Source organism: Lissotriton helveticus, chromosome 4_2, assembly GCF_964261635.1.
Source record: "Lissotriton helveticus chromosome 4_2, aLisHel1.1, whole genome shotgun sequence".
Classification (NCBI taxonomy): Eukaryota; Metazoa; Chordata; class Amphibia; order Caudata; family Salamandridae; genus Lissotriton; species Lissotriton helveticus.
In genome coordinates, this window is record NC_136064.1 from 110234094 (window position 1) to 110251170 (window position 17077).

The window sequence follows — 17077 nt, forward strand, 5'->3', positions numbered from 1 at the left end:
CGGACCCTCATTCCAGGCCCGACGCCATCTTGGGCCCATTACGTCACAGACACGTGGTCCCAGACCAGCCGCGGCCACGGCCCCAGCGAGCCCGCCATCGAGGCACCAAGAACCCTCCGAGTGGTAGAGTGGCCCCTCCACCAGAGACAAGGAGAGGGGAGTTTCGATGGCTCTCCAACCGTCCCCGGATGTCTGGTTTCGATCGCCCTCCGGCCTCCCTGGGCTCTGGCTCCACCCCCCTGCTGGGTGTCTGGACACCATCATCCCGGCCCCTCGGACCCCCAGGCGAGAGGGTCCGGACATCAAAGGACTCCAGACCTATATCTGGGCCAGCCCCGGAGTCGGACGGCAGTTGTATCCCGGAGTCGAGAAGCCCTGCTGATGCTATCGCGGCTGACCCTTTCACGAACTCCCCTTGCTGTTCTACTTGGAACCTGCTGGCGCTGCCGCGGTCCACACTCGCTGAACCATCTCGGAACCTGCTGGCGCTGCCGCGGTCCACACTCGCTGAACCATCTTGGAACCTGCTGGCGCTGCCGCGGTCCCCACTCGCTGAACCATCTTGGAACCTGCTGGCGCTGCCGCGGTCCACACTCGCTGAACCATCTTGGAACCTGCTGGCGCTGCCGCGGTCCACACTCGCTGAACCATCTTGGAACCTGCTGGGGCTGCCGCGGTCCACACTCGCTGAGCCATCTTGGAGCCTGCTGGCGCTGCCACGGCCCCACCTCCCGGGACTCCCCAGCTCGAGGATTGAGAGCTGTGCGTAGAGTCTCCTTGTCACCGACCACCTATAAGACTGTCCTGCTACCTTGCCCCTTTGTCACGAGACTTTCCAGATCTCTGGATCTGCTGTATATATTGAAACTATACTTATTGCCAGATAAAGATTGAAAACTCTATCTACGTGTGGTGTATATTTGTAGTGGTGTGGTTACTCTGCTGTATGATTCTAGGAGAGGGCCCTCCCGTCGGAGGCCTCTCGACCTCGCTCGGTCCCTTCTCTGAAGGAGGGGTAGACCCAGGGGTGGTCAGTTAGACACCTTCTGCCTCCCCCGGGTTAGCCTTTCTAACAAGTCTTATACCCTATTATATGTATAGGGTCAGTAACCCAAGTTTCCTGAAGGCAAATGATGTTGCTCAAATTAACCTGATTCAGGAAAATAGGGTTTGTCTGTTTAGCAGACAAGCCGGCTCTGTTCCAGTACATGAGATGAATTTGAGAAGTAGCTGGATTTAAATTAGGGGGAGTTAGTATATTCGTTAAATTAACGGTTGTACTAGAAATAGAATGGGCTGATGATAGATTAACCAAATCATCCGGCTTACATTGCGAGAGAACATTAGAGGTATACTTACTGGGAGTAAATGTTATATTTTTATCCTCAGTTTCTGGCATATTATGTATTAGTAATTCCCCCTGGTTTAAAATGTGCTCATCTATCCCTTTGGCCTGGTCATGAGTCAGTCAGTCGTTGAAATCCAGACCAGACAATGCGCTAAATCTGTTGTTAGTCGGGATGCTATAAGAATTGCCTGGTGCCGCGGCGACTTGGCGCCATCGTGCGTCTCTGTGCTCGTAGTGTGGGATTATAGACAAATAGGGATGAGTTGTTGGGGTTAAGTGGGTTTGGCCTTGATGCCATTGTGCAGGACCATTAGAATAAGTGAATTTGGAGTTTTGATGAAAGAAAGGTGTATTACTTTCAGAAAAGAAATGTTGGTCACAGAAGGGAGTAATCGGGTTAGTTGCCGCGATTGATTGGGTGGTAATTAAATGCCTATAAAAATACCCCAGAGGGAGAAGAGTAGTATTAAATTCCCAGGTAGAGGGTGAAGGGGCCCTAGCCAAAGTTTTTTCCGCCCATATCGGTTTTTTAAAGTTGACTATTATACAGTCCCCCTCAAATTTTTTCTTCAGAGGACCTATCCATCCTACTCTCTGGGTGTGAGTGATTTCTCCGGAGCATTCCATTGGAAAATTACAATTAGCTATCAACCAATGTAGTGTCTTATTTTTCAGGGAGGAGGAGGTCTCATCTTGGTCGTACCTGAGTTTCGGGACATTGACCAAGACCAGCGCATAAGCCCCACACTCAGGTGGAAGACTAATGCGTGGAGGTATCTGCCTTGAGTTATAAGGAGGATCATGAGACATCCGGGGCCTTTGGAAAGTTGACAACATGTCGCTAGTTTGGTTTGATGGTTTTCTACCACTTTGGGATGTTATATGTGACTTCTCAACCTGCGTATTTGTGAGTTGGGTATTCGTATCAATTCTAGGAATTGGGCTGCTGTTTGGTACGGGTTTGTTTGTGACAATTTCTTTACTTAGAGACGTCGTGGATTTTGGTTTTGTCACGGCGTCAGAGACTGGAATATCCTTTGATTTAGGTAATGTAGGCTTGCTAACACTACTTGTCTTCAGGCTAGTGTTAGTTTTTGAAGCTGCACTAACAGCTTTCTTGTTATAAGCTGTAAGTTCTTCTAGCTGTTTCTCAATGCGGGCAAGCCTAGATTCAATTGGCGACATAAAAATACTTAGAAGGTCGCCAAATCTTTCAACTAGTTGGTCGGTTCCTATAGTAGCCTCAGGTTTGTCCAAGCGCACAAGAGGGATCTCATGAGTGTTTTTACTTAATGTCTCTATAGATGTATTTGGTCCATTAGCGTTTAAGTGCTTATTTGTGCCTTTCTTCTGTTGTGCTTTTGGTGGATTACGTTTTCTGGCAGCAGGGGGAATGGGTTGGATCGGTTGTTTAGTTTGCTTTCGAATGGCACCTTCTTGCCTGTCTCTTGGGTGTTTCTCATTTGTTTCCACTACAATCTCTGGTGTGAGATCTATATTTAAGTCTGGTGTCCTCTCTAGTTCGCTGCTTATATCGAGATCGGAATCAATTAAAGGATCTGTTGCCGATAAATTAACCTCGTTAGGTATAGTATGGAGGTCAGGACGGATTTCATGAGTGCGACCTGTGTGTAAGTTACTATCTAAATTTCTGGAGCTAACTGGGGTTCTCGCTAACATAATGCTCCCGAGAGAAGAACGTTTGGCGTTTTCCAGATCTTGCGAAACCCTACGCTCGAGGAGCGAAATGCTGAGATCAATGGCATCATTAGTCCTTTTAATAAAATTATCTATTGGTCCGATAACGGACGCCCCCCGGCCGCTGTCTTGCTTCTACTGCCTCTGGTGGACATAGTTCAAGGCTTTATTTGTTACTCTTAATTTAACACAGATGTTACAGCGAACCAGAAGCCCCAAAACAGTGTAATATGAGGCTAATAGCCCTCTAATATAACACTAATGAAGTCGAGAATAAAAAAAAAATATAAAAAAAAGGGCCCTAAGATCAAAGTCGAAGTCTTACGTGCTGCAGAGATAATGTCGTTAGGGGGGTGGACCCAACCCAACCTCCTCGTCCTCTGAGGGCCTCAGAGGGCCCGCCCTTTGCCCGGGCTTCGCCCGGCGCTCCAGCGCCGCGGAGGCTTCTGTCAATTATGTAGTTCAGCGTGGTGGGCAGGTCCGGGCTGGGGAGCGCTGACCAGGTGGTACAGGTCACGCAGGGACTCCTGGATGTTGGAGTCCCTGCAGCGCTCACACTCGCCGTCTATGCCTCCTTCCCCCGCCCACAAACACAGCGCCCGCAGTGCTGGCACAATTCCCGGTGTTCTCGCCTTTGAAGCGGCACCCGCGCAGCGGGTGCGGCGAAGAGTAGGCTCAGTCCTTCTAACTCGTCCAACGAAGACCTTTCACCTCCAAGGGTCCACGGCCACAATCAGAATCCCACTCGAAGGGAGAGAGCGCCCGGTTTTTGCTGCGTGGTGGGCGGGTCCGGGCTGGGGAGCGCTGACCAGGTGGTACAGGTCACGCAGGGACTCCTGGATGTTGGAGTCCCTGCAGCGCTCGCACTCGCCGTCTATGCCTCCTTCCACCGCCCACAAACATAGCGCCCGCAGTGCTGGCACAATCCCCGGTGTTCTTGCCTTTGAAGCAGCACCAGCGTAGCGGGTGCGGCGAAGAGTAGGCTCAGTCCTTCTAACTCGTCCAACGAAGACCTTTCACCTCCAAGGGTCCACGGCCACAATCAGAATACACTTCACAATTGCAATCTGCTTTGGGAGAGCAAGAGATTCCAAAAGTTCATTCACTAACTGCCCATGCTGAATTTTTGTGCCACGGGAAGTAAGGAATCCTCTTTCTCTCCACAAACGTTCAAAACTATGGGCAACACCAAATGCATACTGGCTTTCGGTATAAACATTCACTCGCTTTCCTTCTGACAATACACACGCTTGTGTCAATGCAATCAACTTTGCTGCTTGCGCTGAATTCTGTGCTATGCGTGCTGTCTCAACAACTGTATGTAAAGTTGTGACGGCATATGCTGCAGTCGTTTCACCATTCGGAAACTTAAAACACGAACCATCTACCCATAAAGTACCATCAACATTCTCAAGAGGAGTATCTTTTAGGTCAACTCTAGCTTTCGTTTCTTCCTCTGTACGAAGAAAACAATCATGCTGTTCTTGAGCATCTGACTCTACAGAAATCGGCAACAACGTAGCTGGATTCAATACATTACATCTTTTAATGTGAACATGGCTAGCCAAAAGAGTCAGCTCATAACCTGACAGACGTGCACTAGTAAGGTGCTGTGTCTTGGTCCTGTTCAATAAGGTATCCACTGCATGTGGGACCATCACAATCAACGTATTATCCAATACCAAACCAGCATACTGTCGGATAGAAACAGCCGCTGCAGCTCTCAAACAGCTCGGCAACGCTTTAGCTACCGGATCTAACGTCGCTGAAAAATACGCACATGGGCGTTGCTTGTCTCCAAACTGTTGAGTCAACACTGACAATGCACAACCTTCTCTCTCGTGAACGTACAACATGAACTGTTTACTGTAGTCAGGAGTACCCAATACCGGAGCTGAACACAATGCATCACGTAATTCAGAAAAACTTTTCTGACACTCATCAGACCAAGGGAGAGGATGCAGAGTATCTTTAAGAGTCAGCGCCAACAGATGTTTCGCTAGCAGGGAAAAATTAGGGATCCATTGTCTACAATACGAGGTGATACCTAAGAAAGCACGCACTTCTCTCTGTGTGGATGGTACACTAATTTGCGCAATCGTTTGAATTCAATCTGGGGTCAACCTTATTCCCTCCTTCGACAAGAGATGACCTAAGTAGGTTACTTCTTGTCGGCAATACTGTAACTTTGAAGGCGACACTTTATGATGGAGGTCAGACAAATATCGTAACAAAGAAAGAGTAGCCTCTTTACAAATCTCTTCATCATCAGCAGTAATCAACAAATCATCAACGTACTGAATAAGAGTAGCACCACAAAGCTATCAAGCTGAGTTTTCAATGCCTGACTATAGATGGAGGGACTTTCACAATAACCTTGGGGAGCTCTCTTAAACCGGAAACATCATCCTCCTAAAGAGAAGCCAAAAATATCCCTACTCTCCTCAGCAATCGGAATGCTAAAGAAAGCATTCTTCAGGTCAATAACAGAAAACCAGGCTGCCGAAGCAGGAATCAGAGTCAACAAAGCAGTGATATCAGGGACAACAGGAAACTGTGGCACCACAATCTTGTTTACCTCTCGAAGGTCAATCACAAACCGGTACACAGGTGGCTGAGAAGCATCAGTACGCTTAAGGACAGGCAAAACAGGACTGTTACACACATTACCTCTCGTTTCTTCAACTACACCCTTCTCAACCAGATCATAGACAATCGCTAATAGAGCTCTCTCGCCATCACTAGATATTTTATACTGTGGGATACGGGGTAGCCTAGCATTCAATTTGAGGGTAACAACATATGGTGGAATCTGCAAAAGACCAACATCATTTGGACCTGTAGCCCAAAGCGTATCAGGAAGCGAACGCAATTCCAGTGGAAGACAATCTTTAGACAAATACATCGGAGAAATCACTTTCTTACCTAGGGTAAGATGTACTCCCGAAGGAGAACAATGTAATGTCGCATACAATCTTTACAGCAAGTCCAAACCCAACAGATTCTCATTACAACCAGTCGTCAAAATAAGAGGAGAGTCCAATTCACAAGGGCCAAAAGAAAGGGGCAAAGGATTAGAAATCGAGTTACAAACTGGGGCGCCTGAAAATCCTGCGGAAACATTGGTCAAGCCAGACAAAGGTGCGCCAGGAAGTTTAGAGTGCATAATAGAACTCTTCGTCGCACCTGTATCCAAAAGAAAAGGTTGTACCACACCTGATGTAATCACTTCAACATAAGGTCCACTCTGGTCTACTGGAACTGACACTGCTCCCTCTCTTTGCCCATGGCTGTCCTAACTATCATTATAACCAGAACTCTCACTATCGACATAATAATTATCAACGTAGTACTGTGCAGACTGACCACTCGGAACATTCTGTCTGTCAAAATAATTCACAGAATTCTGAAAGGAAGAGGAACGCTCATTCTGGGGTAACACACCACGTCCCCTACCCCTAGGAGCTTGCTGGAAACTACCACAACCTCTCTGACCAGATACGCCATTCGCACGCTGTACCAAAGCCGGGCAACTATTCTTAAAATGACCTTCCTCTCTGCAATAAGCACACTGATTAGGACCAGGAAAGAATCGCTGAGCATAAGGCTCAGGTTTCTGTAACAATCTCTGAAACTGTGGAGGTTGCTGAAACTGAGGCTGATTCTGACGAGGCGGATACGCTTGCTGCAAAAGAACCTTCGTCTTTAAATCTTTAGTTTTCTTCTCTGCTTTATCCTTCTCATCTTTATCCCTATTCTCATAATATTGTGCAGTAGCCAATATCTGGGCCGACGAAGAAACAGCCCATGAACTCTCAGAGTCCTTTAACTTATTGGAAAGTTCTGGAAGCAAATTAAAGACAAATTTCTCCACGAACAACCTTTGACCACCTTCCGTACTCATGTCCTGACCACTATAATCGATAAACGTTTCTTCAAACCTCGTGAAGAAATCAGACACACTCTCGTCTTTCTTTTGTTTGCATGCTGCTAACTTGTCCCAATTCACTCGTAAAGCAGGCATCATAGTTTTCATTAGATTAATAAACCTACCAGATAATTCTGCAACTAAAGGCTCAGGTTTGGCACCTCTAACCTGTCGACCATCTGCAGCAACAATATTAGCCCACGTATCTCCTAATTCTGCCGCATGATTCTTGAAGGTTGAGGAACTACATTACCCATTAACATGTCTATATCAGCTAAATTCATAATACACGCTTCAACTGTCTGGGACAACTCCTTGTAATAACCAGCAGAATTCTTACGAGGGTCAGGTAAGGTCTGCTTAAGAGCCAAGACCTCTGCTCTCTTCCAAGGGACATGTACCCACACTGGCTGAAAATGGGCCTCTACAGCCTGAATACTCTGATTAACATTAGCAGCAACTGCCTCTCTCCATACAGGGGGAACTTCTCTCATAGGATACTGCTTCACTTTCCTCCTAACAGAAGGATCAGGTTCGTACAAGGCTGAGACGGGAGTCTAGTTCTGAAGGCAAGTATCGTCTCTACAGCATCAGTAACATCAGATTCCACTATCGTCCCTTTAGCAAACTCTGACTGAACATCAAGCACTTCCTGCGGAATCGGACCCAACTCATTATCGTCCCATTCCTGCCGCAGAAAAGCACACATTACATCAAAAACATACCTTTGCTTAGGCGGCTCCCACTGAAAGAAAACATCCATAACTGCTGGCAAAATATACCTGGAAGCATTTAAAATCCATCTACGAGCCAACAGATCCAACACTGCTCGCTCTTCGGAACTAGGAAGCTGACTAAGACTCTGCTTACGTTCCGAAACAGGGGTCATACTCAGTGGCCCAAACAATAGAGACAGCAGATTAACAACAGTTTCTGTCATTCGTTTTCGAGCAGAAGGAGAAGAAGTAGGCGTAAAAACAGGAAAGTTAAAATCTTGAGACAAAGTAGGAACAAGAGCAGTAGGAGTCTGAGATGCAGAAGCAGAAGGCAAAGGAGTTTGAGGCAAAGCTGGAAGCAAAGCTTACGACCCTAGAGTGGGTTGCGCAGTAGGAGGAAAACCATCTGTGGAGCACTGGGTGGCTGAACAACAGCAGGAGGTTGAACAACAAAGAGTAGAACAACCGGGGGTAATGGAGGCGCAGTAGCACCCTGCACATAAGGGGGTGGCAATCTCAGTAAATGAGACATCAAAGGATCTTTTTCAAGGTCTTCAGTCACTTTCTGAGGAGAAGACGGCAAGGCCGGATAACATTTATCTATGGCCATGCAACGCTGTCTATCTAAAACTTCACACACTCGATCTTCCTCATCTGACTTAAACTGCCTAGCAGCTTGTAGTACTGACATATTCTTATCTTTCCTATCTCTCTTTGCTAGCTTAATTTCTCGCTGTTTGGCTTCCTTTTGCTAAAGGCGGAAAGAGTCAAACATTGCCGGCCGGGCTTTCTTCTTAAATAGCGCAACTTCCAGATTATCTAAAATATTTAATTCAAAACTACCATGTTGGGGCCATCGTAAAACACCATCTTTTTTAGTATAGCGGACCCACACTTCATTATAAGTGATAGGACCCACTCCGTGTTTTGAATAGAGCTCATAAGTCGGAGTTCCAACCGGAGGTATCGGACACGAATCCTCCAATCGGGAATCCCTGTTGCAACCACAACTAAACCATTTCCTAATTTTGCTAAGACCAGGCATCTTATAGCTCACTAATGTAGCTTCAAACTTCAAGGGGTTATCAACTATCGATACACTTGTAAATATACGAGCCCCTCGGCTTTGATTTTTGCAAAAATCAAATCAAAACCAAGAACCAAAACAAAGTCGTGGGAGCAACCCACTTATACTTAACCAAATATCTGTCACGCCACCAGAAGACCGTCTATCGTCTCGCTCTACAAAGGATCAATCAAGGGTCCAAGACAGGGCGACAGTCAGGGCAGCAGTCCTTCGTAGCCGTTGGAAAGCGGGAAGCCTCGCAGAAAAGACCTTCGGTCCACGTCGACATGCAGGGGTCAATGAAGTGGCGGCCTTCCTCCAGAATTTCCTCACGTGGCTCCTCACGATCCTCGGGCTTGGACCGGTACCGCTGAAGTCGCCCCACCGTTCGGCGTCAACTGAAGAACCGGGTTTTAGAACCCAGCGGCGCCAGGAACACGCCCAAAGTCTTCGGGTTCACCTGTCTTGGCAAACAGAGACACGGAATACTTCTAGGTGGCGTCAGAGATCAAATTTATTAGCTGCAGCTAGTAACAGTAAACTCAGCAGTACAACACGGTGTACAACTCAAGAAACTGTTCAAATTTCATAGAGCAAGACATCACCTTTTATACACAATATTCTCATTATAAATGTACACCCACTGCGCAAAATTCTGACCAATAGGACACATTTTCTAACTGAGTATCACATTAACAGAAACCCAATTTACAGTAACCCAACCCAAAAGTTAATTATTAGGACTGTCCCAATTTCAATCTTTGCAAGCCGGACAAATTTATAATTGAAAAGCACAACCCATGTAATGTCAGAACATAAAGGAAACCATAATAGATGCTGGACAAGATAAAACATGTGCAAGGAAACTAAAGGTTAACGAGGTCCTGAACATTGATTGGCAATCTCAGACAACGATCAGCCAGAGAAATTGGCTTTGTGAAGGGTCAGTTTCAGGTGAAGAGGTCAGCGTCCTGCAGTTCACTCACAAGTCAGAAAAGGGCCTGTTTAATGCATACATGAACAATGAGGCCCATGCAACTTTGTTCATTCGGTTACCTCCACGGCCTACGTGAGGGCAACACAAAATGGCATTATGAACAACGCAAACAAAATGGAGTCCGGTCCCGAAAACCACAGAACCTCAGTACAGGGTTGCTGCAGGCTTTGGCGTGCACTCGTGTGCTTTAATCAGGGTCTGGATGTCCACATAGCTTTCCAAAAAAGTGTTGAAATTGCGTAAACAAACGCTGGTGTCAATATTGCGATATGGAGTTGATTGGGTGAGAGAAATCATTCAAGCCTTGGGTTGTCTCTGGAGAATCTTTTAAAGGACCTGAAGGTCTGGTCTTCTTTTCTGAGATGACCTTGGTTTGCTGGTAGGATAGTGAGTAGAGAGACGGGGATGGCGAGGTGACTGGTCTAGTCAAGGGAGGTTGGCATTGGATTGTTGGTGATGTTGCGCAGCCAAGGTCAAGGATGTGACCTTTGGAGTGTGTTGGTTGTGAGACATACTGTACCATGCTGAGTGTGCCAATGAGGTTGAGCAGGGTGGATCTTGCTTTTCTTGAGCTAGTGTTGTCTGGAGGTTGAACTCACCCAAGAGGATGGTGCGTGCATGCCAGATGGACGCGGTGGTGAGGAGATCTGAGAATCCTCAATGAAGTTTTTGCTCTGCCCGGGAGGCCCGTAGATGAGACTGTCTGAGTGGCAGCGAGTGGGAAGTGGCATGTTGGCAGCTCCATGAAGTTGAGTGGCATTTCTAGAATGCAGGACCAGGCGGACTTATGAATTATGAACGTAGGCCTACGTAAAGCAGTGATCATTGCTCTGGTCTTATCAAAAATTGACTACTGCAAATGGCTTGCTTTGACTGCCCATAAGAAAGTCCTACACAAGCTCCAAATGATCCAAAATGCAGATTGCTTTTAGGCATCCCGAAATATCAATCGTTCTCCAAGGCTCTCCCCTCACTTCTCTGGCTCCCGGTTAGAGAGCGGGTCATCTTCAAATCTCTCTGCACAGCCTTTAACCCCCTTCATCTTGTGGGTCCTGAATCGGTCAAACAACTCTTTCACAATACATCCCTCTATGACGTTACGCTCCTCCTCCCAGGCTAGTTTGGTCGCACCTACATTCAGGAGAACCACCTGGGGAGGCAAGAGCTTTGCAGTAGCCACTGCCAAGCTCTGGAATTCAATGTCTCTGACGCTAGAAACCACAAAAAAATCTGCTTTCCTTTCGCAAGACCCTCAAAAACATGGCTCTCTAACAACTAGCTCAGTACGATCACTTACCCGTGCCATACACTCCGTTGTCTGGTGTTGTTTTTACATTGGTCCACCCCCTGGAAGTCAGCGCCTAGACACCTACGGGTAGTAGTGCGCTTTAGAAATCCTAATTTCTTTTCATTTCATGACATGACAGCAAGGCCTCCTCACGTATCCGGTCGACACGATGGATGCTATAGGGTGCATGGAAGCTGGTTCACTTTGTTGGGTACGCATGGGAGGCTGGGAAAGACTTGAACTAGGCCTGACATATTAAAGGTTGGTAATAAATGTGGCAACATTGAAGATCTAGGGCTTTCATTTAGCAAGTTATTGCATTCTGGGAGTTGTGGTCTTTGCTTGGTTCAATGGCACCAATTAGAGTAACATACCCAATAACAATGATTTCTAAAATGATAACCCCTCACACGAGGTATGTGGGGCGGGGGGCAAACTATGCCACCTACAGGAGCTGGCACTAAGAAGCATGTGGCACACAGATGCCACTCACATGAGGTGTATACACATCCATGACACTGATGAAGACATGACACAGAGATGCCACTCAGAGGTCTGTGGGGTGGAGGGTATTCAAGCATATCTTGGCTGCTGGCAGTAATGCACACATGGCACACAGATGCCACTCACAAGAGGTATGTGGGGAAGGGGGCAAAGGAGCCCATCTCTAGCTGCTGGCACTAACCACCGCCTCTCTTTCCTCCTCTAGATTCCTGCCTCTTTCACCCAGGGACGCCGATCTTCCACGATGCGCTGAAGGTGAGTGAGTACCAGGTGTTGTGCTGTGAGTGTGTGAACTACATTGTCTGCTTATTGACACCTATGTGATGGGCTGTGTGGCGGGCACACCTGGCAGGACCCACCAGGAGCACACGCCAGGGCTGTACAGACACCGCTTCCAATGTGCCTGTCTTGGAAGTGTGCAAATTCTTCTAAATCAATGGGTATTCACCTGTGGCGAGTCCTCAGAGCTGAGGCCTTGAGGTACTAGTACCAGGGGTGGTAAAACCAGTGTACTGTTGGCCGTACCAGAACAGGGCATGGGCTGTAGCTCTCCAGTGAGTCAAGGTGTGCTTCCAGTATCCTGCTTCCTGTGCAATGGGTCTGCTGTTCCTGCAGCATCATTGGCGCCCCAGTCTTAGGCGCTGTCAAGAGAGAAAGGTTCCTCACCAGGTGCCCTGAGGTCTTTCCTGGATGTTCTGTCTTCTACGGGTCAGCTTTCTCTCTCTGCCCCCTTCCTTTGGCAAGGAGGTTCTGTGTAGCCATGTCTGTGTGTGTGGGCCTTGTGACGTCAGGATCCATTGCTGTCACCCAGAGTGTGTAGAGTGCCTGCTCTGGCTGGAGCACAGCCCTGTTCTCCTTGCTCTTGGCTGTGAAACGTCATCAGGGTGTGCCCAAGCCCCTCTCTCTGACGTCAGTCTTGATTCTCAACCTTTGTTTCTCAGCAGCTAATAGAAGGAAGAACTCCCTGTCCAGGGGGCCGATTTACAGAACTAACTTAAGACAACATCCTAAATTTACTACTTTTGGCATTCACAGAAGGCATTTAGTAGTAGTAAAGTTAGGATTTTGTCTTACGTCTGTCTTAAGTCTGTTCTAAGTCCGTCTTAAGTTTGTCTTAAGTCAAACTTAAGACAAAATCCTAACTCTACTACTACTAAGTGCATTCTGTGAATACCAAAAGTAGCAAGTTTAGGATTTTGTCTTAAGTTAGTTCTGTGAATCGGGCCCGTAGTGCTTTGGGTTTTAGGGTCTCTTGTGGTAGCGTTCTAGCTGTTCCGAGACAGGAACAGGAAGCAGAGAAACAGGAAGCGGAAGGCAGCCATGATTGTTTGCTGGCGCCGACCGCTAGTGATTGCACAGCCCCGGCGCTCCGAATAAAGAGATTAGAACAGTTACCTGGTGTGATCGCATCTTTACAATGGCGACGAGTCGGGATCCGAATTAACCGGACACACGCGACACCTTCGAGATCACCCGCATTTAGCGTGAGACATCTCATTATCACCGGAGCGCGGCAGAGGAGCTGGAACAAGACAGCGTTTTGGCGCGAAAGGGATCCACTGCACCCTCCAGCCAAAGCGAAGCCAAAATTAACCACTGGGGCACAACAGCCCACCCTGCCCAGCAAGTCCACATCCAGAAGGTGCATAGGGCACGGAGGGGCATCGAGAGACACCCACTGGGAGACAGAAAGGTACTGCACACTGTGCACTGCAGAGGGACTCTTGACAGTGTCCAAGCAACCAGGCTCAGTGGCACACGCTGGCGGAAACAGCAGGCTCATCGCGTCCAGGGACAGGAGGCGCACCGCAAGCAACATCCATCCCCACCAGAAGCAAGCTAGGGGAGGACAGCGAAGAGGAGAACAAGGAGGACGACGGAGAAGAACAGGACGCTCCGGGCAGTCCGGCCAGACAGGCGGTCAACGTTGCCAAAGCCAGGAGGAACACACCAGCCATGGCAAACCAGAGCACGTCTCTCACCCAGCTGGTGCCATTCCTAACGAAGAGCGGAGAACCAGAAAGAAAATGGGAAGACTGGAAGAGGTACTTTCTAAATTACCTGGAGGCACTAGAAGAGCAGGGTGACACCCCATTTACAAGCAAAAGGAAAAAGAAAATTTTGCTCCACAATTTAGGTCCAGAAGGGCTCAGGATATATGACACCATTGTAAAAGGTGAGAGAGCTGCGGGGGACCAGGAGGTGCTTGATCATGCCATCGAGGATTTAGACGCATATTACAGGCCGGTGGTGTGTGTCGCCATTGACAGATTCAACTTCTTTCAGAGGAAGCAAAGGAGCGGCGAGTCTGTAGACGAGTACGTGGTAGCGTTGCGGAAGTTAGCCCTCACGTGCAAATTTGGGGGACTGCATGATGAACTTATCAGGGACCAGATCATCATGCACACTTCCAGCTCCCACATACAGGAGAAGTTGTGGGTGAATGGCGACGCACCCCTAAAGGAGATCTGGGCGATGGTCAAGAAGGCGGAATTGTCGAGGAGGTGTACTCAGGCGGCGAAGAGAGACGCCCAGGAGTCGCAAACGGTATGCAAAGTGATGGCGCCAAATAGAAATGACCGTTGGAAGCAGAACGACACGCGGAGGAACCAAGGAGGAAGTAGGGCAGAATACACCGCCAAGCCACAGGCGGACAGCAAGTCACACAGAGCAGGAAAAACACAGTGTTACAGGTGTGGTAGCAATGCCCATCTAGGGAACGACAAAGCATGCCCCGCTTTCAGGGCCAAGTGCTCCTACTGCAACATCTTTGGACACTATGAGAAGGTGTGTCGCAGAAAACCCAAAAACGCAGTGGTGCGTCTAGTGGACCAAGAGCGACGGGATGATTCCAGCGACCAGGAAGATACAGTAGAAGAGGAAGAGTTCCTATACATTGACGTCCAAATACTGGAAATGGATGGCTCCAACTCAGACAGACCCCGGCTCGACATGCACATAGGGGGGATACCCTTGGAGATGATCGCGGACAGTGGAGCGCCCATCTCAATCGTTCAGAGACAGGTATGGGAAGACAACTTTGCGTCAAGAATCAAAGAAACACTTCTACCCATGGATGTGCGACCGGTTACGTACACCGGACAGAAGATCCCCATGTTGGGTTACTGTCCGCTCATGTTTGAATTTAGAGGCCGTCACGCGCAGTGCAAGCTGTACGTAGCAGAGAGAGGCCCATCCGTGCTGAGTTGGAAGGACCAAGGAGCTCTGGGAATTCAGCTCAACCCGGGAGGCATTGAGAAAATCCTACTCATGGACATGGATGTCAAAGAGGATGTACAGTTGTGGCGGATGACGTACCCCAAAGTCTTCAACGGGCAGATTGGTGAGCTAGGCAAGTACACACACCTCATCAAGCTGAAAGAGGGAGCAGTGCCAGTAGTGCACAAAGTGAGGAACATCCCGTTCCGCAGCAGAGAGGCGGTACAAACAGAACTGGACAGGTTGGAAAAAGCAGGTGTCATCCGGGCGATAGAAAGTGCGGAGTGGCTATCCCCCCTGGTTGTAGCCCAAAAGCCCAACGGCAAGGTACGTCTCTGCGTGGACCTAAGAGAATTAAACAAAAACATTGTCATAGACAAATTCCCCCTACCGCGCATCAGTGAAATGTTGGCGAAAACTAAGGATGTCACATGGTTTTCCACGGTGGACCTGTCGTCGGCCTACCATCAAGTGAAGCTTCATCCGTCGTGCACCCACCTCACATCGTTCATTACACCATTTGGGTGCTATGAGTTCGTGAGGATGCCTTTCGGCCTAGCTTCGGCCGCGGCTGTTTTCCAGAAAATCATGCACAAACTCTTAAAAGACCTGAAAGATGTCCTTTTCTTCCAGGATGACATTCTGGTAATGGGGAAGTCGAGGCAAGATCACAATGTAAAACTTCACAAGGTATTACAGAAACTGCAAGACAACGGGTTGACTGCTGAATGGACTAAATGCAATTTGGGAGTCCAATCGGTCACGTACCTCGGCCATGAAGTGAGTGGACAAGGCATAACCCCAAAGAAGACAAACATGAGAGCCATTATGGAGGCGCCCACTCCGGAAAAGAAGGAAGATGTTCGGTCATTCCTAGGAATGGCCGAGTATTACAGAAAATTCATTCCTCATTTCGCAACGAAGACACACTATATACGACAACTGCTCAAGGAAAGGAACAGATTCCAGTGGGGTAAAGAAGAGCAAAAGGAGTTCGACGCACTCAAGCAAGAAATGGGCACAGCCATTCCCCTCAAGGGATTCGACCCAAAAGCAGAGTCCATTCTCACCACGGACGCCAGTGACCGCGGCCTCGGAGCAGTGCTGATGCAGAGAGCGGAGTCAGGTGAGATGTCAACGGTCAGCTTCGCCTCTCGCTCGTTGGCGCCCAATGAGGAGAAGTTCAGCGTGGTGGAGAAAGAAATGCTGGCAGTGGTCTGGGCGGTGGAAAAATTTAGGCAATACTTGTGGGGAGCCAAGTTCCTAGTGAAGACCGATCACAAGCCCCTAGTTCGTGTCTTGACGTCAAGTGGACATGATCATGCTACGCCAAGAATCGCCAAGATGACCCTACGGTTATTGGACTTCGTCTATGAGGTGGAGCACATTCCAGGGCCACAGAACAAAGTGGCCGACTTCCTGAGTAGGGCAGCAGCCATGGACGAGGCAGGGAGCGAAGAGAGGCAAGAGTGGGAAGGTTACGTGGTGGCCACCATCCAGGACATGGAGGAAGTGATAAGCGCCCAGGACTGGGAAGAGGCCTACGAGGAAGACACAGACCTAGAGGCTGTGAAAGGATACGTAGTCCATGGATGGCCAGAAAAGAGACATTTGAAGGAGGAACTGAAGAGATACTGGGAGGTCAGAGAGGAACTGTCATTGGCAGAGAACTCAATGTTCCTACTCCGAGGTGACAAGGTTGTACCACCCAGGAACATTTTGGAGCGTTTGATGTCCTTACTGCATGAAGGGCACCAGGGCATCACGAAAACAAAAGCATTGGCCAGACAAGCATACTGGTGGCCAGCCATCGATGTACAAGTAGAGCGACACGTGTGCACATGCGAGTCATGTGCAAGGTCAGACAAGTCCCAGAGCATGCTGAGACCGCCGCTGGGAAGGTTTCCGATTCCGGATGGCCCTTGGGAAATGTTGTCAGTGGACATTATGGGGCCAGTCCTGGACAAGGAGGGTACTCAGAAGTACGTGGTAGTTGCAATCGATAGGTATTCCAAGTGGCCTGAGCTACAAGTCTTGGAACGAGTGGACACCGAGGCGGTGATACGTTTCTTGCGTGCCACATTTGTCAGTGAAGGCATCCCAAAGATCATCACCTGCGACAATGGGCCCCAATTCACATCTGAGAAGTGGATCGCATTTACCAACAGAAACGGAATCGAAGTGAAGCACACCCCGATCTATCACCCGGCGGGAAATGGCCAGGTGGAACGTTTTAATCGGGTGATTATGGGCACCATACAGGCGGCCATTAAAGATGGTTTGGACTGGGAGAAGGAGCTAGACAAAATGATT

General features: G+C 48.5%; 1 protein-coding gene across 1 annotated transcript in view; it reads left to right on the forward strand.

The window, feature by feature from the left end:
* ITGB1BP2 (integrin subunit beta 1 binding protein 2) overlaps window positions 1-17077 on the forward strand; it is a 121041-nt gene that overhangs the window by 30197 nt on the left and 73767 nt on the right. The window contains exon 2 of the mRNA XM_078640233.1: window positions 11751-11800. Coding sequence (XP_078496359.1) covers window positions 11751-11800 — 50 coding nt within the window. The remainder of the gene's footprint in view (window positions 1-11750; window positions 11801-17077) is intronic.